The sequence below is a fragment of the Archocentrus centrarchus genome, unplaced genomic scaffold, assembly GCF_007364275.1.
Source record: "Archocentrus centrarchus isolate MPI-CPG fArcCen1 unplaced genomic scaffold, fArcCen1 scaffold_24_ctg1, whole genome shotgun sequence".
NCBI lineage: Eukaryota > Metazoa > Chordata > Actinopteri > Cichliformes > Cichlidae > Archocentrus > Archocentrus centrarchus.
In genome coordinates this window covers 1,806,884-1,826,209 of record NW_022060254.1, presented here as the reverse complement: position 1 = coordinate 1,826,209, position 19,326 = coordinate 1,806,884, and the positions used below count along the sequence as shown (strand labels likewise).

The window sequence follows — 19,326 nt, the reverse complement described above, 5'->3', positions numbered from 1 at the left end:
AGTATTAGGGGACAAGGAAAAGAAAGGAAAAGGTCACTCTAGGTCAGTGGGCAAATACAAAATGGCCACATTGTTGTCTGATGATTGTCTCAGTTTTTATTGCTTATAGGTGGCATAACCAAAGTTCCATTGATAATAACTCAGAAATATAAAAACTTTTACTCACACACTCCCAAAGAACAAAGTGAGTAAAAACCATGGAGCTGTTTTTTTACACAAGAGAAAACATATATGCCACCCTGCAGTATTGCCATCTGTAAAAAAAAAAATAAATCTAGAGTCTTTTTAGTATCCATTTATGGCTTAACTAACTCAGGACTTCTCTTGAGCAATGTTTTTCAGTGGGGTGTAAGGAAGTTTGCCAACAGCCACAGAGGCACTACCTTAAAAGTGGAGTGAAAGGCAATGTGGAGAAAGAAACCAATCCATTTGCTCCAACAACAGGGGCTATTTGTCTCACCCCCAGCCCCTTGTCAATAGTTCACCAATGTAGTAAATCCATTAAAGCAGTCTAGACAACAGGGTTTGTTACAACTCTGCCCGACAAGCTCTAAAACCTTTGGTCTATCTGCTGGTGACCCTAGGGGCCTCAGGATGTAAACCTGCTCCAGTGCAGTAAACTCATCCCCTCCCTGGGCTCATATTAAAAAAAAAAAAAAAAGTACTCTGGCTTTCAGTACTCTGGAAAAGAAACACAGTGCCTCTTGACTGTCATTAAAGGGATCACTAAAGTGGCACTTTTAACAAACTTTCAGAACCGTGACAATCCAACTTTATTTAGACAGCACCAAATCAACAGTCAGTCATGTCAAGGCACTTTAAATTTTAAGGTAAAGACCCTACAATACAGAGAATACCCCAACAGTCAAAACAACCCTCTATGAGCAAGCACTTCACGACAGTGGGAAGGGAAAAACTCCCTTTTAACAGGAAGAAACCTCCAGCAAAACTAGGCTCAGGGAGGGACAGTCATCTGCCACAACCAGTTAGGGGTAAGGGAAGGAAGACAGAGATTAATAATAACTAATGATTAAAGGCCTATTGAAGTGTAATTAAGGGATGGTTCAGGGTCACCTGATCCAGCCCTAACTACAAGCTTTATCAAAAGGGAAACTTTTAAGCTTAATCTTAAAAATAGGGAGGGTGTTTGTCTCCTGAATCCAAACTGGGAGCTGGTTCCACAGAAAAGAGGCCTGAAAGCTAAAGACACTACCCCCATTCTACTTTTAAATACCTTAGGAACCACAAGTAAGCCAGCAGTCTGAGAGAAAAGTGCTCTATTGGGGTGATACGGTACTATAAGGTCTTTAAGATAAGATGGAGCCTGATTATTCAAGACCTTGTATGAGAGAAGAAGGATTTCAAATTCAATTCTGGATCTAACAGGGAGCCAATGAAGAGAAGCCAATATGGGAGAAATATGCTCTCTTTCTAGTCCCTGTCAGTACTCTAGCTGCAGCATTTTGGATCAGCTGAAGGTTTTTCAGGGAGCTTTTAGGACAGCCTGATAATAATGAATTACAGTAGTCCTACCTAGAAGTAATAAATGCATGATCTAGTATTTTAGCATCACTCTGAGACAAGCTGTTTCTAATTTTAAAAATTGCACAAATGCAAGAAATCAGTCCTACATATTTGTTTAATGTGTGCGCTGAAGGACATATGCTGGTCAAAAATTATTCTGGTGGAAAATTTAGCAATTAATTTGGTAAACTGTCAAAACGCCAGTAACATAATTAAGATGGTCTTTTTTATACCTAGGTAGGCAGAGTTCCTGAGAAGTAAAGGTGGGCAGAGGCTCATGAATCTGGGAAAAAAAAAATCTCTACAAATTGTGGAACAATTTCAGAATAATGTTCTTCAACATAAAATTGCAAAGATTGAATATCACTTTATTTACAGTGCATCATACCAAAAGATTCTGAGAATCTTGAGAAATCAAGACAAGGCTGAAAGTCAGTAGGCTTTTGTCACTGCAGGATGTCTCCAACTGGTCTCTAGACCATGGTGACTAGGCCTTGAAATAAATCATCTTACTGTAATATGTTAAATATCTGTCTCTCTAAACAACTTCTAGACCACCAGGAACTCAGCAGCCAAAGTCAGCACACAGGTAGATCTTCATTCTTATCTAGATCAGATATTACGATGTCATGTTGCCTAGCAACCAGCTAAAAATAGGCTGTGTGTGACTTCAGACTCAACAAGTAATTCATCACACACACTGTGTTTAGACTGCAAACTGTTTCCATGTGAAATTGACCTCTCCTAACTGGCTCTTAAATGACACCATTTAAAAGGGACTAAAAATAACATATTGAAAGACTTCACATTTTGTGCTTTCCAAGGTCATGTTTTTAATCTCACGTGTGGCTTCTAAAGCCCATCATTTAAGCCTTTTCTCCTGCTTTCCTTATTTAATGTCATCAGTAATTTTGTATTGTGTATAAATGCCCCCATATTGAAAGAAAATTTGATTAAAGTGCAGTATGTCTCTGAGGTAACGAGTAGGTTCAGGATGAGCAGCAGCCAAGTTTGCCTGAGCCAAAGCTAGATGACTCTGAAATGCGGGAGTTTAAATATATTGGACCCCAAACTTGCCAAACACATGGAGGATTAAAGCCTGGAGACTTCTCAGAGATGGGTGTCACCAAGAGAGCACCATTTAGCACTGGGCTGTACCTGGAAACAACACTGACCTTCAATGTATTGAAGCTTTTGCTCTTTTTTGGGTCAGACAAGGAAGATGTCAATGAGCTGTTGGGAAGTGTCGGCAGCTTGAGGTGTGAGCCAAACAGGGAGGTCGAGCCCTCCTGCATTACCATCACCTGCCAAAGGAAAAGAAATGAGCTTAAATATTTTGCTTTACATAATAAATGCATTCTATTCAGTTTCTAGCAGGGAAATTATAGCTGGAAATAAATGAATCAGTCTCACACTTTGAGTGCTGACTAAAACATACACTAACAAATTAATGCAAACATTTTTTTGATTGCCTTTACAGGAGGGGATTATTTACATATTAACTGAACCAAACCTTTTGTGTCAAGAATTGCTGGAACTGTTTCAAGAACTTAAATTAAGTAATGCCATGGTGTTTTGGAGTCAAGTCCCGCAAATGAATACAAATCATGAAAATGTTGTGCATCCCTGTTAAGCAACTTGTATATGTATTTGTATTTTATATTATACAGAACAGTGAATTGATTTCCCAGAACAGAATGTCATCAGTGTACCGTCTGTATGGATTTGGCCTTTTCGTTTGCATGGTTTTGTCTTTGGGTAATATAAGTTGTTACTGGGGTCATGTAAAGTTTTAACAGGTTATTCCTGTTTTTTGGCATGGGAATAAATTAATCCAGCTATCAAGGGTTCTGTTGCTGCCCCCAGTTCACTCAGCTGGACGCATTCTGGAGTGGTAGTGTCATATAGTGGTTAGCATTGCAGCTTCTCAACCAGAGGATTCCTTGTTCAAACTCTTGCACGGTGATCCTGTGTCTGCCTGGATTTCTTCAGATACTCTCCCTTCCACCCACACTCCAAAGGTTTGAATGGATAAGTGAATAATCTAATGTGTGTATGCGAAATTCAGTCTCTGTATTTAACCCATCACACATGCAGTATGTAGCACACTCAGCACAACATGTGGAGCAGGGGGCAGCTAGAAAGCACCCAGGGAGCAACCTGGGGGTTAAAGACCTTGCTCAAGGCCCCACAGTGATCCCAGTAGAAGCATTCAAACCAACGTCCTCTCAGTGATAAACCCCTCTTCTTCTTCTTCTAACTTTACGCTATGCAGTTGATCCACTTATGCCTCACACCATTTACAGATTAGCTTGTCCCACACATGCATATATATTGAGCAAGGAAAAAAACATAAAACAGCGATTGATTCCTTTTTGTTTTGTTAGTCACCTCAACCTGCTCCCAGTCACCCTTCAGATGAAACTCACTTCCATTGCTTGTATCTCCAATCTCATTCTTTTAGTCACTAACCAGACAGAGCTCATGACCATAGATGAGGATAGAAACATAGATTGACCAGTAAATCAGCAGCTCCACTTTCACATTCATTTCCTCGCCATAACAGATCGGTACGTCAGCATCACTGCTGACACTGCAACGATCTGTCAGTCAATCTCCCACTCCACTCTCCCATCACGTGTGAACAAGACTCTGAGATACATGACTCCTCCACTTGAAGAAGCAACTGATCACAGACCTGGGCTAGCCATTCCTTATTTTTCGAGCCAATAACCTTAAAAAAAAGTACTCCAACAAATTTTAATGAGATTCAACTCTCCTCATTAAAAAACTTGTGGCAAAACAGTCTCTGATTCAATTCCAGTACCTTAGTGTTCACCAGCAAACTGTTCAAAATCTCTGTTGGATCCATTTTCAGCAACATGTATTGCAATTTGCCATTGTAATGATTAAAACAATGACTCATATGTATTCCAGTGTACCAATATGCCTAAATAGACTGTTAGTGACAGCTTTATCCCTTAAATACACTGGGCATGGTTCTGGTTTACTGGGCATAGTTCCAAATACGCTGCATTTGGCATGAGAGCAAATAAAATGCACAAAGCTGCCAATATCTGATGTCTCATCAGATATTTTCCCCAAAGCAACTCTACAACTCAACCATTTTTCAGTCAGATAACATAGATGGGTTGACATATGGTTTGAAAGGTTTTGGAACGAAATGGGTCAGAAACTGTCTAATTTTGTTTTATAACTGAATCCAAGCTATTTTGTTTAAAAACAATACTTTTTCATTTTATCTAAAGCTTATTTAACGAGATGTATTCTAGGCATACTTGAACTCTCAAGTTCAGGTAAAATGGTCAAAGTAGCTACCATGGCTAGAACAGAATATCAGAAAATTACAATTTACCAAATGACTAGGTAAAGCAACCCAAGTGTGTTTTTGCCTTGGTCTGTTTGATTGTATAAACTCTCATTTCGTAAGATTTTTTATTAGCACAGGGTGTTAGTATTAGTGTAATAACCCGCTGGTACTGCCATGTTGGCAAAGTGAGGGCAAAATTATTGCTGTTTGCATCCAGTAACAGAGGAACAAAATGACAATGCTGAAAATGATTTCTCTGAATTTTACCTACTCTGCCAATGCACACAAAAAGCATTTTGTTTCTAAAGTGAATGCCAGTTGTTACAGGCAGCCAAATCGAAAATAGCATTCTCTTGTTTGTCCATGTAATTCTCCCAATCAGGTGAGAACATCACAAGATCCTCCTTATAGGCCTCGCAGTTAGCCACACCAGATAACACGTTCCACATCAGATGCTGAAAGATGGGGAGGGTGTTCTGCATGCCAAAAGCCATGGTAATATTTTGAAGGAAGTCATCTGGAGTGATAAAGTCAGCCAGCTCAGAAACTCTTTATGTCAAAAGGCACTTACAGTGTATCACAAAAGTGAGTACACCCCTCAAAAGTAGTCTGTGTGCAGTCTTCATGTAGAGCAACAATTCGTCTTTTCAGATCCTCAGAGAGTTATTTGCCATGAGGTGCCATGTTGGAACTTTCAGTGACCAGTATGATAACGTGTGAGAGCAGTACTACAAAATTGAACACACCTGCTCCCTATGCACACCTGAGACCTAGTAACACTAATGAGTCACATGACATTTTGGAGGGGAAATGACAAGCGGTGCTCAATATGGACATTTATGGGTGTAGTCTCTTAGGGGTGTACTCACTTTTGTTGCCGCTGGTTTAGACATTAATGGCTGTATATTGAGTTATTTTGAGGGAAGAATAAATTTACACTGTTATATAAGCTGCACACAGACTACTTTTCATTGTGTCAAAGTGTCATTTTGTCAGTGTTGTCCCATGAAAAGGTATACTTAAATATCTGCAGAAATGTGAGGGGTGTACTCACTTTTGTGATACACTGTACCAGTAACCATCCATCCATCCATCCATCTTTTCAACTTATCTGGTGCCAGGTCACAAGGACAGCAGCCTAAGCAGAGAAACTCCCTAGCCACGTCCTTCATCTTATCCAGGGGAATACCAAGGTGTTCCCAGGCCAGCTGAGAGTTATAATCTCTCAAGCGTGTCCTGGGTCTACGCCGGGGCCTCCACCTATCCGGAACACCTCACCAAAGGATGCCCAGGAGGCATCCTAGTCAGATGCCCAAACCACCTCAATTCAATGACTTCTTTCATTGTGGAGGAGTAATGGCTCTACTCTGAGCCCCTCTTGAGTGACTGCACACTTCACACTTCATCTCTAAGGGAGCAGATGTCACCCTTAGGAGAAAGCCAATTTCTATCTCTTGTATCCGCGATCTTGTTCTTTCCATCACTACCCAAAGCCTGTGACCATAGGTGAGGGTAGGAACCCAGATTGACAGGTAAATTGAAAGCTTCGCTTCTACGCTCAGCTCACTTCACCACAATGGACTGGTACAGCTTCCACATCACTGAAGCCGCGGCCCCAATCTGTCAGTCTCCCGCTCCCTTCTTCCTTCACTCATGGGTGGTCTTATACTTGAGAGATACTTGAACTCCTCCCCTTGGGGTAGCAACTCTTTCCTGGCCCGGAGTGGGCACTCCACCCTTTTACGGTGCTAATTCTCTTACCCGCTAGACTGGAGGCCACCACCTGATGAAGCCAACAGGACCACATCATCCGCAAAAAGCAGAGATGAGATTCTGAGCCTTCCGTCACTTGGCTACACCTAGAAATTCTGTGCATAAACAGAATCAGTAACCCTTAAACAATTCTAATTTTGTCACATAATGAGCTGAACTTACCCATTTAATGTAATCCTGTAATCCACATGGAAGAGAAAAGGAATTTGGTGAAATTATTAACCTTCCTGCAGACAGTATGAAATCCAGGTGTTAAGTCAGCTTTTGGTGCCAATAGACATGGGGAGGTCCAAGAATGTGTACTTGGGACTTCAAGACTATTTGTTTGCCTCTTTTCCATCTACTCAGCTTGGCTTTGTTAGTGTTCCATTACAATTGAGTACCACCTCAGGAAAGCCGCCTGGAAGTCCTGTCACATAATTTGTATACGAGACAAACAAGCTCCTTCTAGCTTCCTCTGGATTCTGTCATCAGCCACCAAGCACAAAACGTCTGTGTTGGTTAGTGCGTAGCCATTTCCTTCATTGCCAGGTTAAAAAAAAAACAAAAAACAGCAGGTTTGATCCTTGTGAAGGAGTTGCTTATGACTCATAGTGCATGCCACTGCCTGGCCAATCAGTGTGATGCATTCTGTTGACGTCAAATTTTTGACTCAACTCAGTTCGCTTGGAACCACAGCTGAGTAGGTGCTTATAAAAAAAAAAAAAAAGAAAAATCGAACGGAGTCGGTACTAGGGCAAAAGCACCATTTTAGAAAATACTCATCAATACACGTTTGATAAGGTTAACATGTTAAGGGTGCTGCTTGATTAAAATGTGACCTCCCACATCAATGTCATGTTTTAGTATATTTGTGCATCTAGGCACATCTGAAAACAAGCCAACATAATCACATTTTAAACCCATGACATCGCTGTTGAGAATCGGTAAGATAAGAAATGACCTTAGAGCTGCACCAAGGCTTGTGATTTTTCTAAGCGGGCACACAATATGCATCACTGTGAGGACCTGCCCCTACAGTGCACTGACAGTGACTTGCTTCAACATACTAAAACTACATGCCTGAACCTTTAGCTTCTGTCTGGAGTGCAAATGGCATGTCTGTGTTAATTGTTTTTTTATTTTCAGTCAATTAAGGACTAGTAAATTTAGCCTACAGTGCTAAACCTGGTACTGGGAAAAGAGACAATACCCAGTCCACAGGCTGGAGAGTGTATTGTACTGCATTTTTGTCAAATTGTCTCTTCCTTTTAGATTGAAAATTTGTCATGGCCTGTTTAGCTACACTATTTTGCCAAAAGTATTTACTTACCCATTAAAATCATTGAATTCAGTTGTTCCAATCATTTCCATGGCCACAAGTGTATGAGACCAAGTGCCTAGGCATGCAGACTGCTTTTACAAACATTTGCAAAATATTTGTACGAGCGCAATGAATTCCAGCATGGTACTGTGATACAATGCTGCTTCTGCAACAAGTCTAGCTGTGAAATTTCCTTGTTACTAAATATTCCACAGTCATCTGTTAGAGGTATTATAAAAAGTGAAAGCGATCTGGAACAACAGCAACTCAGCCACAAAGTGGTGGGCCATGTAAAATTACAGAGCGGGTTTAGAAGTTGCTGAGGCACATAATGCGCAGAGGTTGCCAACTTTCATGTTGAGTCAATCGCTACAGATCTCCAAACTTAATACGGCTTTCAGATTAGCTCACGAACAGCACGTAGAGAGCTTCATGTAATGGGCTTCCACGGCTGAGCAGCTGCATCCAAGCCTTACATCACGTACAAAGCATCAGATACAGCGGTGTAAAGCATGCCGCACTGGACTCTAGAGCAGTGGAGACGTGTTCTCTGGACTGACAAATCACACTTCTGTCTGGCAATCCGATGGGTGAGTCTGGGCTTGGCTTTTGCCAGGAGAACAGTGCTTGTCTGACTGCACTGTGTAACATTTGGTGGAGGGGGGGATTATGGTGTGTTTTTTTTTTTTTTTACAGGACCTGGGCTCAGCCTCTTAGTTCCAGTGGAAGGAATTCTTAGTGCTTCAGCACACCAAGACATTTTGGACAATTTGATGCTCCCACCTTTGTGGGAACAGTTTGGGGATGGCCCCTTCCTGTTCCAACAAGACTGTGCACTAGTGCACAAAGCAAGATCTTTAAAGCAGTTTTGGTGTGGAAGAACTTGACTGGCCTGCACAGAGTCCTGACCCCTACTGGACAGAACACCTCTGGGATGAATTAGAGTGAAGACTGCGAGCCAGGCCTTCTTGTCCAACATCAGTATCGGACCACACAAATGCGCTTCTGGAAGAATGGCCAAAAATGCTCAAACACACTCCTAAACCTTGACAAAAGCTATAAAGGGTGGGACGAAATCATTAAACCATATGGATTAAGAATGGGATGTCACTCAAGTTCATATGCATGTAAAGGCAGACAAGGAAATACTTTTGGTAATATTGTATTTCACAAGTATGATGATGTGGCTCTTGAAAAGAGCTCACATAATCCAGCGCATTTAATTTAGGTAGACAATCTGCAAACAATCCAACTTCAACCGAGGCCAGAAAAAATGTTTTAGTATGTGATCATTCATCTTAGTAATTCTTAGATGGCCAGATATACCACTTCCATGTGCCAGGATCAGTATATGTGAGTGATAAGCAGTGAGTAACACCAGCTGGTAGTTCGAATTCTAGACAGAGCCATTAAGAGTGGGCAACTATTTATGCATCAAAATGTTACCTTCTAAGTTAAAGCCAACACCAGCAGCTGACAAATCATCTTTAGGCTGAACAGGTTCAAAACATTTGGCTAGAGAAGAATCAGGTATTGAGGTTGCTTCCCTGCCCAAAAGTCAGGGATGAATCCTGACTATAATTTGTGCTTATGACAGTTCAGAGTACCCAGCCTTCTTGGAGCTGCTGAGTGCGGTGCTGGAGTGTGCCCCACCTGGTGACTTCAGTGTCCTACTGGGAGACTTCGATGCTCACATGGGGAACGACCGTGAAATCTGACCATGAGTGGACCAGCCTGCCTGGTCTGAACCCGAGTGGTGTTCTGTTATTGGACTTCTGTGCTAACTACCACGTGTCCATAACCAACACTATGGTCAAATGTAAGGGTATTCATAAGTACATGTGTCACCAGGACACCCTAGGTCACAGGTTGATGAGTTTCAGCTTTCCAACACTGGCCATGAGTCACAGGTAGCGTACACTACAGGGCCTGGAGAGGTTGAATTAATCTGGTTGTGTTTCAGAAACTATAGGGTGTCACCACAGGTATAGGAAAGACCTTTTTACCAGCAAGGTCATTTCCTAAAATGAGACTTATCCTCTTTACAGGGAGATAAGGTCACAATCTCACTAGTGCAAATACTGTGACCAAGCCACACTATATGCAGCGGAGACCTAAGATAAAAGATGTCACGTCCTCGTATTAAAGCACAACCAAGAAAAATCTTATTGAGCAATGGCAACACTCTTTCCAAAAGGACCGACTTGGATGCACCAGTCTCTTGCAAAATGCAAATGAGAATAACAGGAGCAAATACTGACATAGTTACAATGTCATTAAGGATTAAAAACCTGAGTCAGGACTGTCAGGACAGTATGATTTGTGTTCTGGTCAGCAATGGAGACAATGCACACAGAACCACTCCAAGCTACAGATGTGGCTTCCTGCTTTTTACTTAAATCATGGCAGTCAGCAATAATATGACCTAACTTCTTACAATAGAAGCAATTCCACTTTAAGTTCCCCTTGTTGGAAGTAGAAGCTTTGCCATTTGAGGCAGAGCCAGTCAGTCTGCTGCTAGCTAAGGTTGAAAAGCAAGTACGCTAAAGAACAGAACTACCTTTAGGATTAAAATGGAGCTTACCAATACCCTAACATGATATTTTATGGCCCAGAACATACTCAGCTAGCACGGCAGATTCTTCTACTATTTTTGTTCTCTGCTCATTGAACAGGAACATAGTTTTTCAACTCTTCAAGGAGGATCAGTAGCCAGAGCTGCTCTTTAGTCTGCACTTTCTGGGATGTACACACCGATCAAATAATTTCTCTTCCTCTTGAGCAAATTCCATTTAAGTTTCTGTCCTTTTTTTTTTTTAGAATAACCCCGAAAATGCTGCCAATAAGCTTCCGGCACCAACTCATAAGCTCACAAGATAGCATCTTTTAAAAAGAGGTCAGTCTGTGCTCTTCTTTTAACTTAATGACAAATAATCCCTACCAAGCTTTACCAACTAGACCATATTTGAACAGTCAGGCCCAGGGCCATTGGTCACTGCGGAGTGCTTGCTACATGCTCAAAATGCAGAAAGCAGTTTTCAACATCTTTTTCTTTCAAAGGAGGGACCAGATTAATGTTTTTATGAACATCAAACTTTGGGTTTGACCTCTAGGCTCCATTGTTTTAATTTCTATTTCATGTGCAAGCTGTAGTTTTTCACACTGTAGCTCATGCTGCCTTAACTGTTCCCTTTCCTTCACCTGAACCTCTAGTTCTAATTATATCAGTTGCAGCTTCCCACAACTCTGTTCTGTGCCCTTTCACCCTGCTCCAACTCTTCTTTCTCTTCTCCTTCAGTGGCCACGTCATCTTGCCCACAGGACAACTCTAACTCGTAGCCCTGTTCAGTGGGTTAGGAATGGCTATATCTCAGGTAGAGCAGGTCACCTACTAATTGGAAGGTTGGTGGTTTGATCCAGTCTGCATGCCAAAGTATCCTTGGCATGCAAACCCAAAGTTGCTCTCCAGTGCAACCGCTGGAGTACGAATGTGTGTGAATGTTAGATAGAAAGCACTTTGCTGTAGAAAGAAGTGCGTGTATGAATTTGTGTGAATGGGTAAATGAGGCATGTTGTATAAAGCACTTTGAGTGCTCAAAGTAAAGTAGAAAAGCACTATATAAGAATGAGTCCATTTACCATTCAGGCAGAGCATTAATGATAATGACATGCAATAATTCTTTATTTAAATCTCCCTGATCATCAACTTCAACAGAATAAAAATTGTTGTTTTGTGCAATTTAAGAGTGTCAGGGTGTTTAATAAGCCTGTCCAAATCAAACACTATGATAGAGCTGCCATTATAAGAAAATCATAAATAAAAAAATCTAAAACTCAAAGCGTGTGTTTATGTTTTTACCATTTCAGATTTTATCAACATCTGTGTTTTCTACTGATGGAGAGGCTGTGAAAAAAAAATACTACACAATTTATACATGCATAAAAAATGTATTCATCTTCGGAAAAGCCCTTTATTTTAAATACTGCAAAAGAAGCATACTTAACTATTATTAAGTGCATAGTAAACTGTTAATAAGAGCGTAAAATTTTATTTAACCTTTCTGGATCTCAAGTAAGTGTACATGAGAATTCCAATAATGCAAGCTTAGTAAAGGATTATCAATGACAAGTCATAGATGTTTTATTGAATTACCGTTGGATTTATTAAAATTTAAAGAGCATAAACTGTTAGCCATGATTTCTGGCACATCCAAAAACAAATCCTGAACACACGCAGTATGTTAAGCAACAAATCTTGAATTTCTCGTCTCACAGACTCTGTGAAAGTTTTTACAGAACTCTATGCAGTTGCAAAAAACTACGTACACCCCATGATGCAACAGCTTTTAGCAGCAATAACAAAGTAACTGTTTTCTGTATGACTCTACTCACATTGTTGATATTTTGGCTCACTCTTCTGTACAAAGTTGTTTTGGTCATTAAGGTTATGGACTGGTCTATTGCAATGTCTTGATTCTCTTCTTTTTCATCCACTCAGTTTTAAATTTGCTGGTGTCTTTGGGATCACTGAATAACCCAAATTCGGCCAAGCTTTAGCTGTCAGAGAGACATCCTCTAGACTCCTTTGGTATGCAGAGGAATTCGAGGGCGACTCATTGATTGCAAAACAAGTCCAAATCATCACCTCTCCACCACTGTGCTTGGCAGCTGGTAAGAGGCATTTGTACTGCTATGTGTGTTTGGTTTTCACCAAACATGGCGCTGTGCATTATGGCCAAATAGCTCCACTTTGGTTTTGTCCATACAAAGGACAGTTTTGTGATTTGTTCAGATGCAATTTTGCAAACTTAAGCTGTGCCGCCTTGTTCTTTTTAGAAAGAAGAGGTTTTCTCCTAGTAACAAGCCAAACAAGCCATACTTGTTCAGTCTTTTTTAAAATGAACTTTAACATGAACGTTAACATTTAACATGTTATCAATTAATTAATCAGGTGCAATTGATTAGCAGCACCTGGCTGCCATTTACCCTCATAATTTCTACGGTAGCAGTAACGGTGTACTTAAATTTTTCATAGGACCACATAGAGTCCCGTGAAAGATTTATTTTTCAGATGACTGTAGGTTGTTTGTATGATTAATTGTTTAGAGGGCACTAGATGTGTGATGTATGACTCAAGTGCACCAATTCAGTAACAGGACAAATTTTAACAGAAAGCCGCCTGTTTTACTGAAATCCCTTGCATTAAAGTGCTACAACAAAGTCTAGCACATGCAGCCAAAAGTAACATGCTGCATTGTGTCTACATTGGATTGCTGAGGCTGTGATTGTAAATCTGAACAATGAAGATGGAAATATTGGTATAACTGCAAAAAAAAAAAAAAGGCGAGCTTAATAAATGTTTTAATAAAGCTGTAGTGTAACTCCCAGAGCCTGTTAGAAGTCTTACTTTTGAGTCTTCTGAACGTCGTTTGTGAGGATTCCGTTGCTGTAAAAGACAACAGAAGAAAAAGATCACCATCAACAGCTTAACTAATTACTAAACTGAAACAAATGTTTCAACAAAAATGCAGGGTTCTAGCCAGCGACTGATTGCCTGGCGCTGTGCCGGGCTGAGAATTTCGCCGGTTTGCTATCGGCACCCTTTGCAATCATTGCAATTAGCAAACAGGCGCACGCTCTGCCCTGTCACTGATACTAGACTGATTTTTTTTCCCCTTTGGCTAGATTGCTGCATTATAGTATTATTTCACTGCAATTTGCAATCTACCACTTTCGTTCACAATGTGCACGTGCAATCTCGCAGCGGTCCTGTTTACGCTCGATTTCGCTACAGAAAGTAATACAGCAACCAGCGTGAACGAGAGGGTGAAGAAGAGGAAAAACGGAGCTCAAAGGACAATTTTGGGCTTCCTTTTAAACATAAAATCCCAGGAGCTGGGAGAGGCCTTGGAGAAAAAACTACAGTTCCCAGCAAAATGACATCTCCTGTCATAGTTAGTGGTTTGCATTAAAAACGTGCTAGTTCCTGCTGACAATGTGATGAGGGATATACCAAAGTAGGAAGTGTACGCTTTTTATGTGATTTCTGCAAACACATTAGTGGAAGGAAACGGTGCTCTGGGACACGTTGAATGTGTGATATGTAAGTGTAACTCTCCTGGCTTTTATACAGCTGCTCACCTGTTCATTAACGCATTTAGCGTTAATAAGCAAGCTAATGGGTGGGGGTCAAAATGCTGTTATATTAAAGTCAGTGAACAACTGTGCGACTACTTGAACAGTAGGCATCTATAAATTTCAATATCTTAGGTGAGATCATTAGTTATCACATTGACAAGGTTTTCAGAAAACCTGACCTCTGATCTTTACCTTTAGGTCAAGGTTACCGAGATTTGAACTCAATCTTTTTAGTAGATGCATGGGGTGAATTTGAATATTCTAGGTCACATCATTCTTGAGTTATGACCAACATTTAAGTTTTTGTGGAATAGACAGCACCGTCACAACAACAGCTCGACAGCCAGGACTGCTATGCCTAGAGTTTGTTTTTTGTTTTTTTAACTAACCCTTCTAACCCTAACCCTTCTTCTTACATTCAAGGACTTGAATAATAGGGAATCATCTTATCTTAAAGACTTCGTAGTACCATATCACCCTAATAGAGCACTTTGGTGGTCTCTAGGGTATAAGAAAGTAGAATGGGAGGCAGAGCCTTCAGCTTTCAGGCCCCTCTTCTGTGGAACCAGCTCCCAGTTTGGATTCGGGAGACAGACACCCTCTCTATTTTTAAGATTATGCTTAAAACTTTCCTTTATGATAAAACTTAATGTTAGGGCTGTTTATTATTGTTTAGCCAGTGACCACTATTTGTGTATTGTTCACCTGCTGCAGGTGCTTCCCATGATGCACTGAATGTTTCTTCTTCACACATCCTTTTACTCCATGTGTTTATACACCACTTTGAATTTAACTATTAGTTATTAATCTCTGGCTCTTTTCCAGTGCATCTTTCGTCCTGGCTCCCTCCCCTCACCCCCAACCACTTGTTGCAGATGACTGCCCCTCCCTGAGCCTGGTTCTGCTGGAGGTTTCTTCCTGTTAAAAGGGAGATTTTCCTTTCCACTGTCGTGAAGTGCTTGCTCATAGGGGGACGTCTGGTTGTTGGGTATTCTTTGTATTATTGTGGGGTCTTTACCTTACAATATAAAAGTGCCTTGAGACGATTGTTGTTGTGATTTGGCATATAAATAAAACTGAATTGATTAGCCATCTGACCACCTTTGCTGAAAAGGATCTCCAACAAATGCATCATTCCTTGTTAAAACTACTGTGGCCAGCTGATTTCACAGTACTGCAACAATGGTTTGTATTAACCTGATTGCTGCCAATACCCCCGTTACTTGCTGTTACCTGCTGTAAACAGCTGATTAACACATAGCATATCACCACTGAGACATTTGATCAAACGTACTTTGAATTACCGAAATTACATGACTGTTTGTCCTATTGGAAAAATGCAAACAGTTTTTGGAAGCTGAGAAATTGCACTTCACACCCAACATTGGGGTTATTATGGTTTTTGTTGGAAGTCCATGAACGGCAGGACATTTTAAATGCGTTCTGTTGCTGACGACAGGTTCGGTGTTAATGTGTTAGGCACCTACTGATATTCTATCCTATGTAATCAATATAAGATATGTGTAAATGCTGACATCTGTGTAATGGTACACTAAGTTCACAGTTTGATATATACATTGGTTTAGGTCATGGCTTGGTTTTTTTTTGGCACTTTCCTGCTGCGTAAAGCAGAGAAACCAGAAGGGCACACCATTATACTACTTGTCACTCATTGTTGGCATAATCCTCACTATCAGAAGGACTGAAAAACTAAAAAAAAAATAAACACCACAAAAGGTGCATGCTAAGACTTTGATCTGTTCACTCAAGTAAATACACCATAAAATGTCCACAACAACAAGAGCAGCACATACATAGTTACCTTAAGGCAAGCCCTATTTGCTACACTGGGGAACAGCACACTCTTTAAAGGGGAACTTTAATGCTACAAGTTGAGAGAGGAACTATTTGGAATGGTTTGTAAAAATATATCTATAATCTAAAATGAAACAAACCAGGACAAAAAAACCCCCACAAATGTTTTAAGTGCTTCAGCCTGAGCCCCTCATGCCTACCCCTCCAGCTTTCAGTAGTTTCCTACGAAATTCCTCTGTTGGATTGTTGAAAGTGAGCTTTTCACAGCGGAGATGATTGACAGGTGGGTGGCCTTCCAGGTGGAGGAACAGGTCGTAATCAAAGCGAACTTTCTTCGGTTCTTCCTGAGGAAAATTGGAAAGCCATCCATGAAGGACACAAAGGAAAACAATGATAATCAGTCACGAACCTGACATTACCAACATCATATTTGTTTTTTAATTCAGTGCTTGCAGAGTTTATTCAGACCCCAAATACCATGCAGTGTCTTAAATAAGGGAAATAAATTTGTGACTGTAAACAGCTAGCTGAAAAATTACATTTGTTCTAGACAAAATAAAAATGTTCAGGGAAAAGTTTGCCTTCAGGACTTTCTGTCAGAAAGGGTTTAGAGGTCAGATGAGGAAGTATGACATGCACAGCATGCACCTGGATTATGTCACAGAGGATGAAGTGGATACACGGGACTTTCACCCAGAAGACTGGGGTTTGTATCCTGTGTTAAACCAAAGTTCAACTGAGTTTTTACTTTTACACTTCAAGTTTAAGTAGTATGAACATTTTTTTAAATGGTCATTTTCATTTTCAATCACTGTTTGGCAAAGTTCAGTCACTAAAACTACTGGGTTAAATTTAGGAAAAGATCATGGTTTGGGTTGAGACAAACCCTTGCACAAGCTTCAGCATGTGTCACAAAGACTTGTTAAAACATGTTACAAATGCTTTCCGGCAGAAAACCCCCAAAGAAACTTCTTTCTGTGCAGAACATGTGAAATATAACCAGTCACAACCTAAAAATCTGGGACGAAATTGCTATCACTGAATTTTGCATTTAGAAAATATAGTGTGTTCTTCTAATGCCACCAAGTGCATCTTTTTCTGCTCTGTGAACCTTTATCTCAGTTTAGTTTATTTAGATTTGCTAATTTATGGATCTGATTCAGTAATTATGATGAACTATTTCAGCTTCATTAAAATGGTTTGCTGTATAAGGCTCTGTCTGGTTTGCCAGAGTCAAAGGCAACATGAGGCCATAAAAACTGATGTATTCTACCTGCTGTCGTCACTCTTGCATGCCAAAAGGGATGTCACCTCCACTGGGGCAAGCTATGCTGTGTGTATGACCAGCCGTATTGTTTCAGGTGGTCAGCACAGCCAGGTTCAAGACACCATTTCAATAACTTAGTGCAGAAGCTTAGAGATTTCCAGATTATACAGAGAGAGGTGTTGCAACAGCTTGAAAACACAAGATTCTCTGGAGAAAACTTTGAAAAAATAAAAAAAATACTGTCAGTTGCCAGTGCTACCCCTCCAGGCAGTAGAACTTTAGGTGGCACAAATCCCCTGGAAGTACAAGTTCTAGAACACACAATTACCAGGTATCAGTAGACCTTAATAGTGACTTTATTCAGCATATCAATTAAAAAACAAGGCGAAGTAAGAACCATGAATAAGGAATGCTAAAATCAAAAGAAATATAACCCACTGAGAATCCTGTCACTTTCTGTGACTGGCATTATTGTGGTAAGAACTAACTCGTCCCAGATTTTTAGTAGATGCCTCTATGGTATCAATTTGAAAATCCTAGGTGACCTCATTATCGAGTTCACAAGATATTCAGAAAACTTGGCCTCTGACCGAGAGTTAAACTCATCCAAGATGTTTAGTAGATGCATCTATAGCACGAACTGTAACATCCTAGGTGACATTGTTCTCACAGAGTTGAACGTTGGCTGTTTGCCTGCCCGGCAGGTTGACAACAATACCCCATCAGCCGTTTCAGGCTGAGGGGTAAAAATATTGTTCAATACCCTGATGATGATGACCACATGATGGTTTACAGCACAAAATTATATGGAATTCTGAACAGATACAATTCAGGTTATTTAATTTCCAAAAGCTTCAGTTCAGGACCAACCTGGTATGACTGCTTTAGCCAATGACCATTGTTTGTGTATTGTTCACCTTGTTACTGCACACTAAGAAATACAATAAAAGACTAAACACTTAATTTTTCATAGTCTACATTACAAAAACTGGCTATAATTGTTGAGAGGTTCTGCTGTCTTGACAATTATAGTATACTACCTTCAACCAAAACAAAACTGGTAGAACAAGGTGAATTAAAGCATTTAATATACTTTCAATCAAATCTACAGTTCCAAATACATAACAGCTGCTGATGACTGAGCTTCTTAAATGTACCTTGCTTTTGAAATAAACTTCAATGGGCAAGATGAAGCCTGCGTATCCAGATTCCTCCACTTTGTATGGTGGATCCTTGCACACTAAAATGAAAAAGAAAATTGCTATTAAACAGAGGTCATGAACCTTCAGCATAAGGTGGCTGACAATTCAGAAATGTTTAAATTTTTTTAGGTCAATGAAATGGAGTGCAGGACTCACTGCTGAATGTAGTGTACCCATCTGTTTGGCGGTAGCTGGGAGACAGATGCTCTGACAAACACTAAAAATCCAACCATTACATTTATCAGCTTTCCACCCCATTTTAACACATTCTCTGCCCATTTGAAGGGACGAGAGTTTATTAAGACATCTGACCGTTGCTTCTTTTACTGTGTCACTGAACACACTAATCATCCTGTTAAACATCCTGCTGCTGTGTTCTCATGAGATCTCATTAACTGAATTTCTGTGGCCTACTCTAATCTATCAGTACAGTGGGCTGGGGCTTAAATTAGAACCAGAGCCTTTAACATTGATAACAAGACCAAGACCTCCCTCCTTACTCATAAGGGACCTTAAAGACAAACAAACTCTAGTGGAGCACAGGTGTTCCTCCCCGGAGGGGTTTGTTTTTCAGAATGGATCCCTTTGGACTCAAAAAAGTAGCAATACAGAAAATGTACTAATTAAGTTTGGTGTTTTTATTGAAAGAACAACTAAAAACAAAAACAACACTTTGGTTAATTTTTAAATATTGTTTGAATTTAGCTGTTGAACAGTACAACACTTTGACACAGGATCCCAATGGAAGAACAATCGTACTGAAAACAAGATCCTTTTACTGTAAAAATTTTTGTTTTACTAAAGCTACTTTATCTTTTTCAAATCTGATTTTTTTGGAGTCAAAAGGAAAAGTGGAAAAGCCAGGTCATACTTTCAGTCATGCTTGCCTTTGGATCGTGGGGGGATTAAAATGTCCAATGTCCTTATTGTTGTACTAATAGGTTGCAGAACTCAGGACTTTAATGCTTTATTA

The 19,326-nt window shown here is 40.2% G+C and overlaps 1 protein-coding gene across 2 annotated transcripts in view; it reads right to left on the bottom strand.

Annotated features, from left to right (window-relative positions):
* mllt3 (MLLT3 super elongation complex subunit) overlaps positions 1–19,326 on the bottom strand; it is a 66,195-nt gene that overhangs the window by 25,255 nt on the left and 21,614 nt on the right. The window contains exons 3-6 of one of the 2 annotated variants that reach the window (XM_030723188.1): positions 18,309–18,391; positions 16,085–16,228; positions 13,339–13,377; positions 2,700–2,828 (exon numbers count right to left, since the gene is read on the bottom strand). In XM_030723188.1, the coding sequence (XP_030579048.1) occupies positions 2,700–2,828; positions 13,339–13,377; positions 16,085–16,228; positions 18,309–18,391 (395 nt within the window). The remainder of the gene's footprint in view (positions 1–2,699; positions 2,829–13,338; positions 13,378–16,084; positions 16,229–18,308; positions 18,392–19,326) is intronic. The other variant, XM_030723189.1, reaches the window with a different exon arrangement.